The following is a 14149-nucleotide window of genomic DNA, read 5'->3' on the forward strand; positions in this document are numbered from 1 at the left end:
GGTCTATAAACATTGAAATAGGGTCATATTTATTCAAATAAATAAAAAAAAACTTTAAAATGAGCTATTGCTTTTTTTTTTTTTGGAAAATGCTTACAGAAGGACTTTTTTTTTTTCAAAGACTTTTTTTCATTACATGCAAATATTAAAATTTTTTAAAAAAGATTCCATAGTATAATCAGATTTTTCACCTTTAATAACATAATACTGTATCTATGTAAATTTTAAAAATTCTTTTGGACAACCATACTGGTTTGGAAACAGGGAAAAAATGTGTAATGTGTATTGTCAGAGCATAATTACCCTGTTAAATATAACGCATTTTAACCCGTAAACAAAAGCATAATTTTTAATAGCCTGGAATTGGCGTCTGGATCAAATAAGAAATGGAAAGGCATCCAGTAAAAATAGTTAAATAGGTTATCTAAAACTTTTTGACTGATTTTTTTTCTTTTTTTTTTAACACTTAAGCCTGGAAATATAATAGGCACAAGAAGGGGGGGGGGTTGAACTCATTATTTTAAAGGGCACAAGAAAGATTGGGAGAAAGTATACCTGAAATAATCACTCACCCCTCCCCACTTGGTGATCAGACATCCTTACTTTGGGCTGTTAAATAAAGCACTCAGCGGGCCACAGATCATTATTACTTCATTCATGTTTTTATTTTTATTCTTTTAAACAGGCAATTTCAGGTTTTTTTTTTTTTTTTGATGCAAACCCTATCCCAATTTTTCATTCAGTATTAAATATCACCAATGAATGGACAATAACAGCATCTCGTAAATTTTCTGAATTTTCATCACCAAAAATGATCTCCTAAATCCAAAATCCAATTTTTTTTCTTTTCGCACAAAAAGTTATTTAATAAGTTATTAAGCATTTTAATAGCCCCAAAAGCGTGCGAGAAGAAAGATCCCTGATTAGCCTGACATCAGTAGCGCTCAAGTGCACCACGCCCCCTTTCTCTTGCAATACGATTTTTAATGTTGATGCTCTTCTGAATTTCACTATTTGTTATCTACATTTAATATTTGGAATACATTTTTGATTTGAAAAGATTATTGTGTAATGGAAAAAGGATTCCAGAAAGCTGATATCTATAATTTTCAGAAAATAACAGAAGAAATGATTATGCAGTTCTTCACTGCAAACCAGCTTCCCCCCTCCCCCCCCCCCCCCTCCAGCTGAAATGAGATGTGCAAAACTCAATGGTTTTTTGCTTTATTTTTTTAAGTTACACTGCTTAGTAAGTAATGAAAATTAATCTAAATGAGAAAATAGAGGCGGATAGACAGTGGATTTAATAAGTTTGTGGTTTGACTGCCATCGATGGATAAACTACCTCATGCATGCAGTTTTAATCTTCCTTTTTAAACACGTTTTTTTTTCAAATTAAATTTGAAAATTTCTCAATGATTAACTTCAAAACCAATCTCAATATTGCTATTAACACCATTGGCGTAAACTAGGGGGGGCATAGGGAGCAAGTGCCCCCTACTTTTTTTGAGCTATGGGCAAAGTATTATTTTGCCCCCTAGTTCTTAAGCAAAGGATTTTTTTTAAACTGTTTGTCAAATGACCTTTACCTTATTTTCAAACAATAATAAAATGTAATTCGCATATTATCAATGCAATTGTCATGAATTATATGCAAAAGATGTATCCTTGTCTGCAACCACCAATTAGTAATTTCAACCTATAACTAATCTGTTTTCAAACTGCACCAAGGCGGCACAAATGAAGCCCAGAAGAGCAGGGTTGGCAAAAACCCGGGTTTTTTTTAAAAAGCCCATGAACCCAGGGTTTTTTTTTAAATAAAACCCAAAAAAACCCAACTAAAGCTGGTTTTTTTTAAAGAAATGTGGTTTTTTTTTTTGTTTTTCTTAGGGAAAATGTGGGGTACTTGTAGCGTAAGTATATGGACAAAGCACAAAAATGTCTTGGGGTAAAAAAAGCTGGAAAATTCAGCGTATTCTGAAGAAAAGTAAAAAAGACAACAAAACCCAAATATAGTGAAGTTTCAAATTTTTTTAGTTTCCATGATTACCAACAGTAAAGGCAAAGTTACTTCTCGAGTGATAAATCTATTGTTCGTTTGTTCGCTTTTAATTACTACTTTTTTTTTTGCATTTTACTTTATTGTATTCATTTTATTATGCAAAACTACTGTAGAACCTCAAGTAGTTTAAACCCCCTTTTACTGAATTTCAGCTTAATCAAGACATTTCTTTGAATTTTATGTTGCCCGTTTTTCTATTTCTATGTACAGAGTAAGAAATATTAAACTTTTTCGTAAGATAATGAAAATACTGTATATATCCTATTCTGTTTTCTGTCCGACCGTTTGTAAAACCTATTAATTTCTAAAAAATATACCTTGTTTATTCGAGATTTGTGACGTGTTGGTTTGCAGAAAATAATTCACTTGAAAGCTTTTTAGCTTTTAGCTCGAGTAGGTACAATCTACAAATATTGAGAAAATCAGACGTGAGAGGACTTAGTCAAGATAATTTGAGTTATTTTTGACCAATTGAAGAAAAAAGTTAAATATATTTATTTAAAATCTTTGAAGTATTTTTTTAATGCCGTTAAAAGTTAAGAAATGCTATTTAAGTTCAAAATTCATTTTTATGTCCATTGTCTGTGGTGAAGAACAAATAAAAAAGGAGTTTAAATTGTGAAAGTATTTAAATTAATTTAAAAAAAAAATCTCAGAAAATTTAAAAAAACCCAAAAGTGGGCAAAATAATGGTTTTTTTTAAATGGATTTTTTCAAAAAAACCCATTGGGTCCAACCCAATTGGGTCCAATCCGGCCAACGCTGCAGAAGAGGCCCATGTACCTGATCACCTAATCCCAAAGTGATGATGAACATCTCCCCCCCCCCTCACAATACATATAGGCATGTAATCCTAGTTTACTAAATTCAGGTAGTAAACTAGGATTACGTACCCAAAAAAAGTGTTTTCGGGAAAGAGCGGAAATGTTGCTGCAAAATTCCGAAGTTTTTCTTAAAGCGAAATTTACTTTTAATTCTTTAATTGGAGCTCACATGAATGAACAACCAACCATGTAATGGACGGGTCAAAATAGAACAGTGATACAACCAGAAAGGAAGCTTAAAGCCCGAGCCCCATAGAATGTTTGAGTTGAATGTTTTTTAAAACTATTCTTTATTATTGATGAGAAGACGTCTTTCGAAAGCAAAGTAATTTTTAGAAACTAATAGTAATGTTAGGGGAAAATCTTAAATTCTTTTAAAAATAAATCTTTGAATAAAAAATATTCAAAAGTAACAGCTTATTAATCAGCTAATCCCCCCCCCCCCCACCACCACTCCGTCCCATTTTTTCTCTTTTGTTTTTCCTAGTTCGTCTAAAAAGAAGAAAGTTATCAAAATGTTGCTCCTCCGAAGAGCCCCCTCCCCCCCACACACACCGGAAGTATTATGGAGCACTTGACATTTCATTTTCAGGTTTCAATTTCGCGAATATTTCAGGGGAAAGCCCCCAATTACCGAACAACATCGAAAATCGCTTAAAATTACGTTTTTGGAGTTTTAATTTCGAAAAATTACTGGCCTTAATATTACAAAATATGGTCTTACAACCGCCTTTTAAGACTTGAATTTCAGAAAATATTCGGGCAAGGGTCCCTATGCCGCCATCCTCCAATACCATAAGCAGTTTAGTTTTTTAAACTATACTTTAAAAAAAAAATTTTAAGTGGAGTAGCCCCTGATTATAAAACATCGCTTTAGTTTTTAGCACCATAATTTTGAAAATTTTACCAGGGAACAGCTTTAGAACATCCTTCCTGTAAAATCTTCAACGTTTGTCTAAAATTGCGTTTTTAAACTTCAATGTCGAAAGCAGGGGGAGGAGGAATTGATTTCAACTTATAAAAAAAGTCGATCGAGGACAGTCCTTGAGCTCCATCCGTTACCCTAACGTCGATAAAATATGGCCTATAATCTCGTTTTTAAAGCTTCAAGTTCTAGAAATTCCGCTGAGACCCCTGTACCTTTTATCACCCTAACATCAACGAAGAAAGTCTAAAATTGCATTTTTGAAGCTAAAAGTTTAAAAAATTTTCCGGGGGAGAACCCCCCCACCCCCTCTCCTATCAAGTCTAAATTTTTTTTTTCTATTTCGATGTGCCCCCCACCCCCTATTTTTTTTTTTCTGGTTGCATCACTGAAGTAGAATATTACTTTGGTTCAGGGCATAAGTCACTAATAGCAAGATGTATACGCTGTACAGATTCTTCATTCCTGGGATCCTGGAGAGCAAATTCGGAAAGAAAAATCATTTCCAAAGTACAGAATTCCTTGAACTTTCTAATTAGGAATTATTCGCGAATTAAAACCAATGCAACTTAGAAAAAGATATCCGTACTTTAGGATTTCAAAACGTAAGCAAAACTGTTTGGCGCCAGTGATCATGTACACTATAAATATAACAACAAAAGTGTATCAGCATATTTTTTGGGAAAGAGTGATACTTCTCCGGATGTATGTGCGCAATACTCTCGGTAGCTCTATTCTGTTGAAACTGAATAACGTACATTGCGTTAAAAGTAATGATTTCTTAAATTCATTTATTTTTTGAAAAAGTAAATTTTTTTAGAATTTTAGTTGGATGGCAAAATATGAATCAAATAAATTTCCCTTGAAAAAAAGTTTGCTCCCCTACTTTACGTGGCCAAGTTACGCCTCTGATTAACAAAAAAAAAATTGCAAGCATATAAGAAAATCGAAACACATTAGTTTAATGCCAAAAACATGAATGTGAAAATAAAACTAATTTTTAGAAATCTTAAATTAGAATTTCTGGTGGTGTTTAATGCAAAATGTAATATCTTCGCCTTAGGCCAACAGTAGGACATCTTAGTCATATTTTTGGGATTAGATGTCTTAGTGTTGCTCTGAGACGATATATTCAAGCAGTTCCAGTGCAATTTATTTTTCAAATATTTAACTTATAAATTTTCTTCAAAAATAGCTACAGATTGTAGACAAAGGATGTAAGAATAGAAATAAATACAATACTGTTTCATTTTGAAAACGTTTTTGTAAAAATATTATCTTAATGCATAAGGATATAGAGAAAACATTTTGGTGTTCTTACAGAGTATATATTTTTAAGCTTACAAAGAATTTAAGTAATTCACCCGAAGAGCATTTGTTGGCCATATTAATTTTAAAATAATGCTAAAATTTTCTGCAACTAAAATTAAATGACAATTTTACTCTCAGTTAATTTTAAGGCAATAGAAGTTCATAAACAGATTTTAGCATATTTTTTTCTGTTCCTAAAATTGATCCATAATAAAAAATTTGCACATTAAATTCATATTTATAAAAATGCAAAAAAGGGCCTAAAAAAGTTCTGTCAAAGTTGTTAGAACTTTGAAGAATTCATAATTTTAAGAGTACATAGAACTATTAAAACAGTTTTCATATAAGTTAATCTTTAAGTGAAATAAGCATGGAAAAGTCATATTTGTTACTGAGAAATAATTCTTTCTTTATTTTTCAGCATTAAAAGTTAAAAAGAAAAACTGTGGGAAAATCATTTTTCATAACTCTTGAAATAACTTCTATATTGGACACATAAAATTAACTGAACCAATAATATACTTTAAAAGCACGATCAATTTCATGATCACTATATATTTCATGTTTATGTGATGCCTTCTGCTTGTATAAAATACACGTCTTAGGTGATCATTGACCACCTACAGGTGTGATCCCTCAAAATCCCTAGAAAGTGTCATTCCCCCTTAATCTGTACGATTTTCGTTTTCCACGGGTAAATTCGGAGAATTCTCGGAAATTCAAACAATAGCGCAAGCAAAAGAATAGAAGAGTCCCCTGTAAATACGCACAGAGAACGTATTTTTTGGGAACTTAAGATGTGGTTTTAAAACTGATAGCATTCAACCATCTAATAATCACAAAAAAAAAACATAATTTTGATGAATAAAAAAAATACAGAAAATACCAAGACCAAAGTACCGAAGGCACCCAACAGAAAGCATGCGATCAAAAAAAAAAAGATGAGTAAACAACTAGGAAGCTGGGCACTTACTAGGCACTTTTTGGAGAGTCATGTTACACCCCTTTTCCTCAGAAAATGAAACAAAGATATATTTACTTGTAAATAACTTTTAAAATATTGTGCTGAAATAAAACCAAAAATATTTTCTGCCATTTTTAGTTCATTTTAAATGTACTAAAATTGAAAGCAAAAAGGCAGTAATTATCCATTAGAAAAGTTTCTACGTCCAACTTTCCAATCCTACTCTCAATTAGCAAGAGCTTTTTTCTTCAAAAAAACTCGCACCTGCATAGAACTGTTTTTTTTATTATTATTATTATTATTTTTAAATGTTTAGCAAGCAGTAACGTGAATAAGTGGCTACTAAGCTAAAAGAGTCTGCTGGTCACTGGCAACTAACCAAAAATTTGAGTTTTCAGGTCTAAAACAAAACACTAAAAAAAAAAATTAAAAATCACATGAATGTAAAATTCTACATATTATTTTAAGACCTACCTGAATAAATTGGGACCGAAAACAATTCCCAGTGATGAGGCACTCATTCGGTTCTGTTCTTCCATCTCTGAGACTTGCTTCAAAAAACACGACAGATAGCTGAGGATATTATAGTTGATAGCAGGCAATTTCTCGACCAGTTCCGAGAGGGAAGGTATGCTCTCGGCTCGATCTTTGTCTAGAAGGGGTATAATAATTATTAATAGTATTTATAATGAAAGGAATAGATCCTTCACCCTATATTTATCATGATAATAAATTCTCAATTAAGTTTTCAGATTTTTTTTTTTTTGTTAAATTTATAATTATCCTTAGTGGAATCTAAAGACAATGGCAGAACTCTATTTGGATCTTATAAACAAACCCTTAGCAACTCAACTAAAGACATTCTTCAGAGAAATATACAATCAGGGGTCGATCCAGGTTTTGTTTTTCAGATCTATGTTTTGTGACAAAAATTGTAACTTTTAACAAAAACCCTTTGTCGAACGGCTTTGCATCTACACGTTGACTTCTTTTACATTGAAAAAAGGTCCCTCATTACACTGAAACATTCTCTGTGTGGTGACTGGAGCAGAATAGTCCCAACATAGTCCATACGTGTTGTAAAAGGCGACTAAAATGGATACCCAATCTAAGGTGTGATGCACCCTGCTAGTGGATGGATGGCATCTGGGTTGTATGATGTCTAAACAGTCCCCTCGAGGAACCAAGCGGGTGTTGACCTTTTACCAACGCCCAGTTCCCAGCTCCCGTGGAGTTGGAAGCTGGCTTGAAGGAGAGAAAAAGCAACCTTGTAGCTGGAGGAGGTGAGGGTGCAGGTCTGCAACCCACCGACACAGCAGTAGGGGGGCAGGGGGTACTCATTTATGCACAAAAATGCAACAGGAGCAGGCAGGAGAGGGGCGGCTGTTACAGAAGGTGAAAGCCACCGGGCCAGCCATTCCTGAGAAGGTAGGAGAAACCAAACGTCAGCGATCGGAGGTTTCAACTCCTTCCCCTGCGCAAACTGCTGCATCTTAAAGAGTAAAGACTGGTCAACCACAGTCCTATGCTCAAGCAGTGCATATGTTTAAGATGGCTGTTGTGAGAGAAACCTTCTCGTCAGAGAGGTTATCTCGTGATGACATTGAACATATTCAGCTTGTCTATGGAGAACAGACTTGATTCTCTCTGAGGATCGCATGCCAAAAATGCAATAGGCTTTTTAACAAAAATAGTATTAGGAAGGCTTTTGGTCTTTTTACTAATCAAATAATTTTGTGAAAAATGAATTAATTTTGTAAAAAATCAAATAATTTCGAAAAAAAAAATTTTTTTGTTAAATAGAAATTATAGAATTTAGAGATTGCACAAACTGCATTATTTAAATTTAAAGTTGGGTGTTTTGCTCTTCTATGTTGAGAATATCATTCTGGGATGTTTTTCTAGTATTTGGCGGGGGAAGGGGGGGGGCAGTGGCATCGCTCTCTCAAGTATCAATATTTATCAACCATTCTACATTATGTTAAATTATACTAGAAATATTTCTGTACAATTTTTAAAGTTATTGTAACAAAAAAATATCAGACAACGGTTCAGCATTTACCTTTTTGACCCAAGACACTCTTAAAAAGCACAGAATTTCGTTTAAAACTTATGAATTCCCTGATTTTAACAAAAATAAGAAGAGATTTTATTTGTTTACCTCTTAACAAAGCGTACTAAACATCAAAAATTCAAAAAATCGGATTCCCATAGCGGATGCAAAAAGATCGCAATTCTCAAAGTGAAGGTATCAAAAGTATAAAAGCGGCTTGTAAAAGAAATATTTTTGATAAAATTATTTTAAAATTGCATTTTAGAGTCCTATGATAAGCATATCATTAATATCTGTGGACACAATTAAAGCAAAAAAAAAACGAATTAAACCATCGATTCAGCATTTTAATTTTTGACTCATAAAAGAAAATAGAATTTTGCTTTAAAAACTTGAAATGAGCGTTCTAACAAAAATAAAGAGATTTTTCATTTATTTGCATCCTAATAAAGCAAAGTTAGCTTGAAAAAAGAACAAAATATAATTCTCATAAAAGATTGCATTTTTCAAAACGTAGACACCTAAAGAAAAAACAAACGGTAAGTAAAAGAGTTTATTTAAAGTTAATACCCGCACCCGTAAAAACGCAAGCTGGTAAAATGAGAATATTTTCTAATCAAATCATTATAAAGGTTAAACGCCAGACGCCAGCAGATTTTGTATAAGCTGATCCTTCTAATTTGACTTTGAAAAAGGTTCCAAAAATTATCGGTTTTATACACGGAAATATGCGTTATTTTGCTTTCAGATTTGCTCTTCCAATAAACAATTTGTTAAAGATCCGTTCCTGTTTATCAGAATTTTGTGAAGGGTCCGTTTTGGTTGATCGGGAGTTTGTGAAAGATCCGTTAACGGACCCAAATATCCTCTGGCCAGACCCCTGGGACTAGTACAAAAGACCTCTGGTCGCAGTGCTTGGTTCAGTCGAGTCCCCCTTTCATTCATTTCGTTTCAACACTGAAACATTTGTATAGAGTTTCATGGAAATTTATGCTTATTTACGTTGCTTTATTTTCTTTTACATCAGCAGTAACTTTTATATATTCACTATTACTTCTTAAAAAGTGAACACTATAACACATGCTGAGCAAAAATATGAAGTTGGGAATTATTTTTTTTACAAGATCTGGATTTTTTATTCCTGTATTTTTCTTTAAATTACAAGGGGAAAAAAACAGAATTCTGCAAACTAGCCGAAAAATTACAAGTATGATATACACATTTAACAAAAAGAAGCTCACCTTTGACGGCCTCAAGGAACTGGCAGTGCATGGCCAGGGGGATAATGGGGTCTGGGAGTTCCCTGAGGAAGAGCTTGAGCAGGGCGGCTGCCGATGGAACATCCCCTTCGGTCTCCAGGGGGGCATCTCCGGAGCGATCGAAAGAAACTCTGAGACGTTCCACGGATCGAGCGTTGCCACTGATGCGGAATAGCCCCTCGTGGCTCAGGCCTACAGAACACAAGCAAAAGCAATGAAACTTACTTTTAAAATTTCATGAGACTTAAAAATGAGGTTTAATTAATCAGCACAATTTGATTGAATCCAGCAATTGATGTGGATTGAAATTGCATTCCATCAATTGGGGTGACTTTGGCCAGACAAACGAAAGACAATCAGTACTTGCTCAATCCATTTGTACGTATGCAACATTTTTATTCACATACTTGTGCTTTATTACCTGAATTTTTAACTGTATACATTTGAATATAAGGAACCATTATGTGCCATAACATGAAGTAGCCACTTTCTCAAAAAAATTCTCGCATTTAAAAAATACGTTGGGGCTTTGATTGCCCATCCTCGTTTCTATATGCTCTCTTTTCAGATAAAAATTTTCTTTGTACCTTATTTATGAACATTTTTACATACCAGCTCTTGGTATATAAGGATTTTCACAAAAAAATTAGGACAATTTTTTTTTACTCCCAGCAAATTTTGTCAGGAGTAATGTTCAGATTTGATAAGTGAAAAAAAAAACACTTAGATAAGAAACCGCAAACTCAGGGTATGCACAGGGGGGCTGCAAACTTGGGGTGGGCCGTTAACTCAGGGTAACCAAAACTCAATGATGCTTGCTAATGATCATCAGTCTCATTGCATTGGAAAGGGCTAAGGTCAAAGGCCTTTAGGTTGAAAAAGATATACATGAATTAATAATAAACACAGAGATCTAGGAATGTTGACTAAGACTAAACATTGAAAACTTTTTCCTGAAGTTAAGTGGTGCAATATTTTAAAGAGTAAAACATCTTGGAATGTTGTCTGCAGAATTTGCAATTTTCTGCCCAAGCCAAAATTCCAAGGACGGATACAAGGGAGGTGTGATCGCCCCTCCTTTGAAGGATCCTACACCTGGAATTTTCCCAAATTGAGGTCATAAAACGAAAGTGTACGCCATCTTTGATATGACACTAAGGAAAGGAATCAGTTTTGAATCTCTCCCCCTTCCCCCCCCCCAAAAAATTATTTTGGAAATGAATTGAAATTTTAAAGCGTCAACTTTAGGCTATGTTTGGTGATTTTACAAGTAGCAGTTTGGAGGCCTTTCCCCAGGCATTTTCAAAATTTAGGTCTTATAGACCATACTCAGGTAATGTTAAGGAAGGGAATGAGTTCAGTTTTAGTTGTTTTAAATAAAAATTATGTGACAATCCTCCCCACAAGCAGACATAAATCAGATAAACAATAAGAGGTAGGGTAAAAAAAAAAAAAATCGCCCCCACCTTGGAAACTTTCTGGATCCGCCCTTGCAAAATTCTCTATCAAAGTATAAAATTAATCAGCTCAGAGAGAAAAAAAAAGACTTGCAATTGGATTATAACAATTTTGAGGAGAAAAAATACTAAAAGAAGATAGAACATTTACTCTCGCAATTAAAAATTGCTGCAGTTAAACTTGTAATGAAATTACCTGTTTTCTGAATGTACTGACATAACCTTGTGATAATGAAAGGTACAGAATGATCAGACGGGGTCTTTTGCAAGAGGATGTCAAGTGGTGTGCCGAACGTCTTCAAGTGTAACACAGACGGCTTTTTCCTCATCAAAGGTGAGCTGAGAAATTTCCGCATCTTGTCGATGCGGCTCTCTCCAGAAGATTCCTGATGCTGAAATAAATAAGAAGCTCAATAGAATGGATAGTTTTACAACAATCAGGTACATTATGTTCACATTCTGGCATGGATTGATATGCCTTAGGAATGTTTCCTTCTTCTCTACATAGTATAAAATGAAGTCCCCAAAAAGTATCTGTTTGTGCGAACATGCAAAACTCGAGAACTACCCGTCCGATTTCGCTGACATTTTCACAGTATCTTTTTCTTAGCACGGAAAGGTTTGCAGACCGGTTCGAAAAATATTCGATAAATAGTTATTTTTTTATTCCAATTTAGGCCCAATTTTCACATAAGTTTCCAAATATGGGGGTGAAAAATGACTTGCACATATTAATGTCGTTGGAAAGGGTAAAATTTTCCATGTTCTACGCAATTTTTTTCAATGCTCTAACTTAATTACGGCAGGAGTCATTTGCATTTTTAGCTTGATTTTTTTTAGGCTTAAATGAAATCCAGGCACTACTTTCTTCATTAAATCTACCAATAAAAAGTTTAGGAACTGTCCCACAGTTTTTTTTTTTTTGACACCATTGGAAAAAGCGACATTTTTTACTCCAGATCCATCTTCACCGATGGTCGAAAAACTAAGCTTCTATCTCAAAAGGAAAAAAAGTTACAAGCCTTTTTAAATCAAGTTCAAAACATATCATGTCCATTCAAATTGTAATCAATTTCTTTTGTATTTTAATTCCTTAAACTTATTTTATTTTGCGTTTCCATGGTTACGCTTTTTGAATCCATCTTTCTTGATTTAATTTCTTAAAAGTATTTAAATATCTGCCATCATTTTTTGAGAGGGAAATTTTGCATGATGTTTTTTTTAATTTATTTATTTAAGCCTGATACGTTGCTGGACACAATTTTTATTTTCAAGGTGGACTGGGCAACACAGCTAATGTAAGATAAAAGCAAATCAACAACCTTAATTACAGGTCTTAACAGTATATATTATGTACTTCTACAAGAAAGTAGGTAAATCAAGATGGGAAACGGTCCGATTTAAAGATATCAGCTCTTACATCAGTGAGAAGTTAAACTCTTTTAAAAATCTGATTCTTTTTTTTTCTTAATCTCATTTCAGTCAAAAAAAACAAAGTTGAACTCTATTTAAATCTTATTTGATATTCTTATTATATAACACCACGAAAAATTTCCATATTTTCCCCTCATTTTCTATATGTATTGCGCACTACTATGCCATCTTTATTTACAGAATAACTTCAATTCAACGATTTCCTAAATTTAATGATACATTTCACTAGTCCGGATTTGACTGCATTGAATGTCTACGCTCCACGATTTAACAATATCCTTGATTTAACAAAAAAAAAATTCAGTCCCTTTGCAGTTGTTAATCGGGATTATACTGTAATTTAAATCATGCATAAAAATTTAGATTTACATCATGTTAGGAAGTAAATTATTATTATTTATTTATTTATTTATTTATTTTTTTTTGGTGAAGTAATACTTGAAATGCAATGTTTTCATGATTTTTTGAAACATCAATAGCATGTTCACTTCTGATTATAAATGTAAATAATAAATAACCAAAAACTGTTATCTTTAACAAAAATTTAATTTCCAATTTCAATCAAATATTTAAGACTCGTTTTTTTTTTTTTCATTTAAAAAAATCATGATTTTTTTACACCTTGGCTTAAATCATAAGAAAGCGACAATCTCGGTGTAAAAAAATATTGTCTACCTGATTAGGGGCCAACATTTTCATAAGCTCAATATCATACAGTGCATGCATCACTCGGCGAGACGACTCCAAATAGCAACAGGAATAAGAACATCGATTCTACAAGACAATAAAATACATTTATTTCAACAAACATCCAACAGTACGACTACATAGAAATCCTTTTAATAGGATATTTTCCCAGTACATAGCTGAAATTTTGCCAAATACTGAATAATAATAATAGTACAAAACAATAAATGACTTTCAACTGTTTCGGAAAGTTCAACTTATTCCATACTATTAATATAAGAGCATGGACGGATACAGAACAGGGACAATCGCCTCTCATTTGAGGCACCCTAAACCATCAATTTTTTCAAATTGAAGTTCTAAAGCACATGGGTAGATCAATTTTGACGATTTTAAGGAAAGGAATAAGGTTTGGATCTCCCTATCAGAAACTTTTTGGAATTAAAGTTTCAAAACGGCACACGACAATTCCGACAATATTTTGTTATGTTAGGAGGAAGAGTTTGGAGGTCTTCTTTTGGGTATTTTGCAAAATCTAAGTCTAATGACATGATTGTAGATGTCTCAGGTTAGTCTTGAGAGAGAAAATTGGTTTAGTAACTTTTCTCCAATAATTTTTCGAAACTGAAGTTCCAAAAAGTTCTATTTTAGATAACCTTTGATCCTGTTAGGGGAAGCAGATTTTTAAACAGTCGACCGGTATTACTACGAAGTTCTAAAACGCTATTTCAGAATAACTCTTTCTACTGAAAGGAAAGGAATATGCTCCAGGACCTCCATGGATAAATCACTATTTAGAGATTTCGTAAAAATGACGTAGCAGCCTCTCTTCCCCCAAGCAATGACACATGCTTGAGGCAAAATAAATTAGATATACGTTTTAGAGGTGAGTTAAAAAATCAACTGCTTCCTCCTTGAACAATTTCTGCATCCGCTCTTGCATAAGAATTATTGGTAGATAAATCTTGTGAAATAGTTATTCTGTTAACTTTTATACTGTTTCCCCTTGTTATATTGCACTTTTCTTCCTGAAAAATTATTTTTTTTAAATATTGTTACTTTACATTTGACATCAATACATTTACATTTGACATCAATGCATTACATTTGACATGACTTTGCTTTCGATAAGGTACCGCATGTTGCTCTACTTAGCAAATTAGCTGATATAGG

General features: G+C 33.2%; 1 protein-coding gene across 1 annotated transcript in view; it reads right to left on the minus strand.

Moving 5' to 3' along the window:
- LOC129226310 (unconventional myosin-IXAb-like) overlaps window positions 1-12982 on the minus strand; it is a 43254-nt gene extending 30272 nt beyond the window's left edge. The window contains exons 1-4 of the mRNA XM_054860912.1: window positions 12965-12982; window positions 11052-11247; window positions 9381-9590; window positions 6561-6738 (exon numbers count right to left, since the gene is read on the minus strand). Coding sequence (XP_054716887.1) covers window positions 6561-6738; window positions 9381-9590; window positions 11052-11247; window positions 12965-12982 — 602 coding nt within the window. The remainder of the gene's footprint in view (window positions 1-6560; window positions 6739-9380; window positions 9591-11051; window positions 11248-12964) is intronic.
- Between the last annotated feature and the right edge of the window lie 1167 nt (window positions 12983-14149).

This window comes from Uloborus diversus, chromosome 7 (assembly GCF_026930045.1).
Source record: "Uloborus diversus isolate 005 chromosome 7, Udiv.v.3.1, whole genome shotgun sequence".
Classification (NCBI taxonomy): Eukaryota; Metazoa; Arthropoda; class Arachnida; order Araneae; family Uloboridae; genus Uloborus; species Uloborus diversus.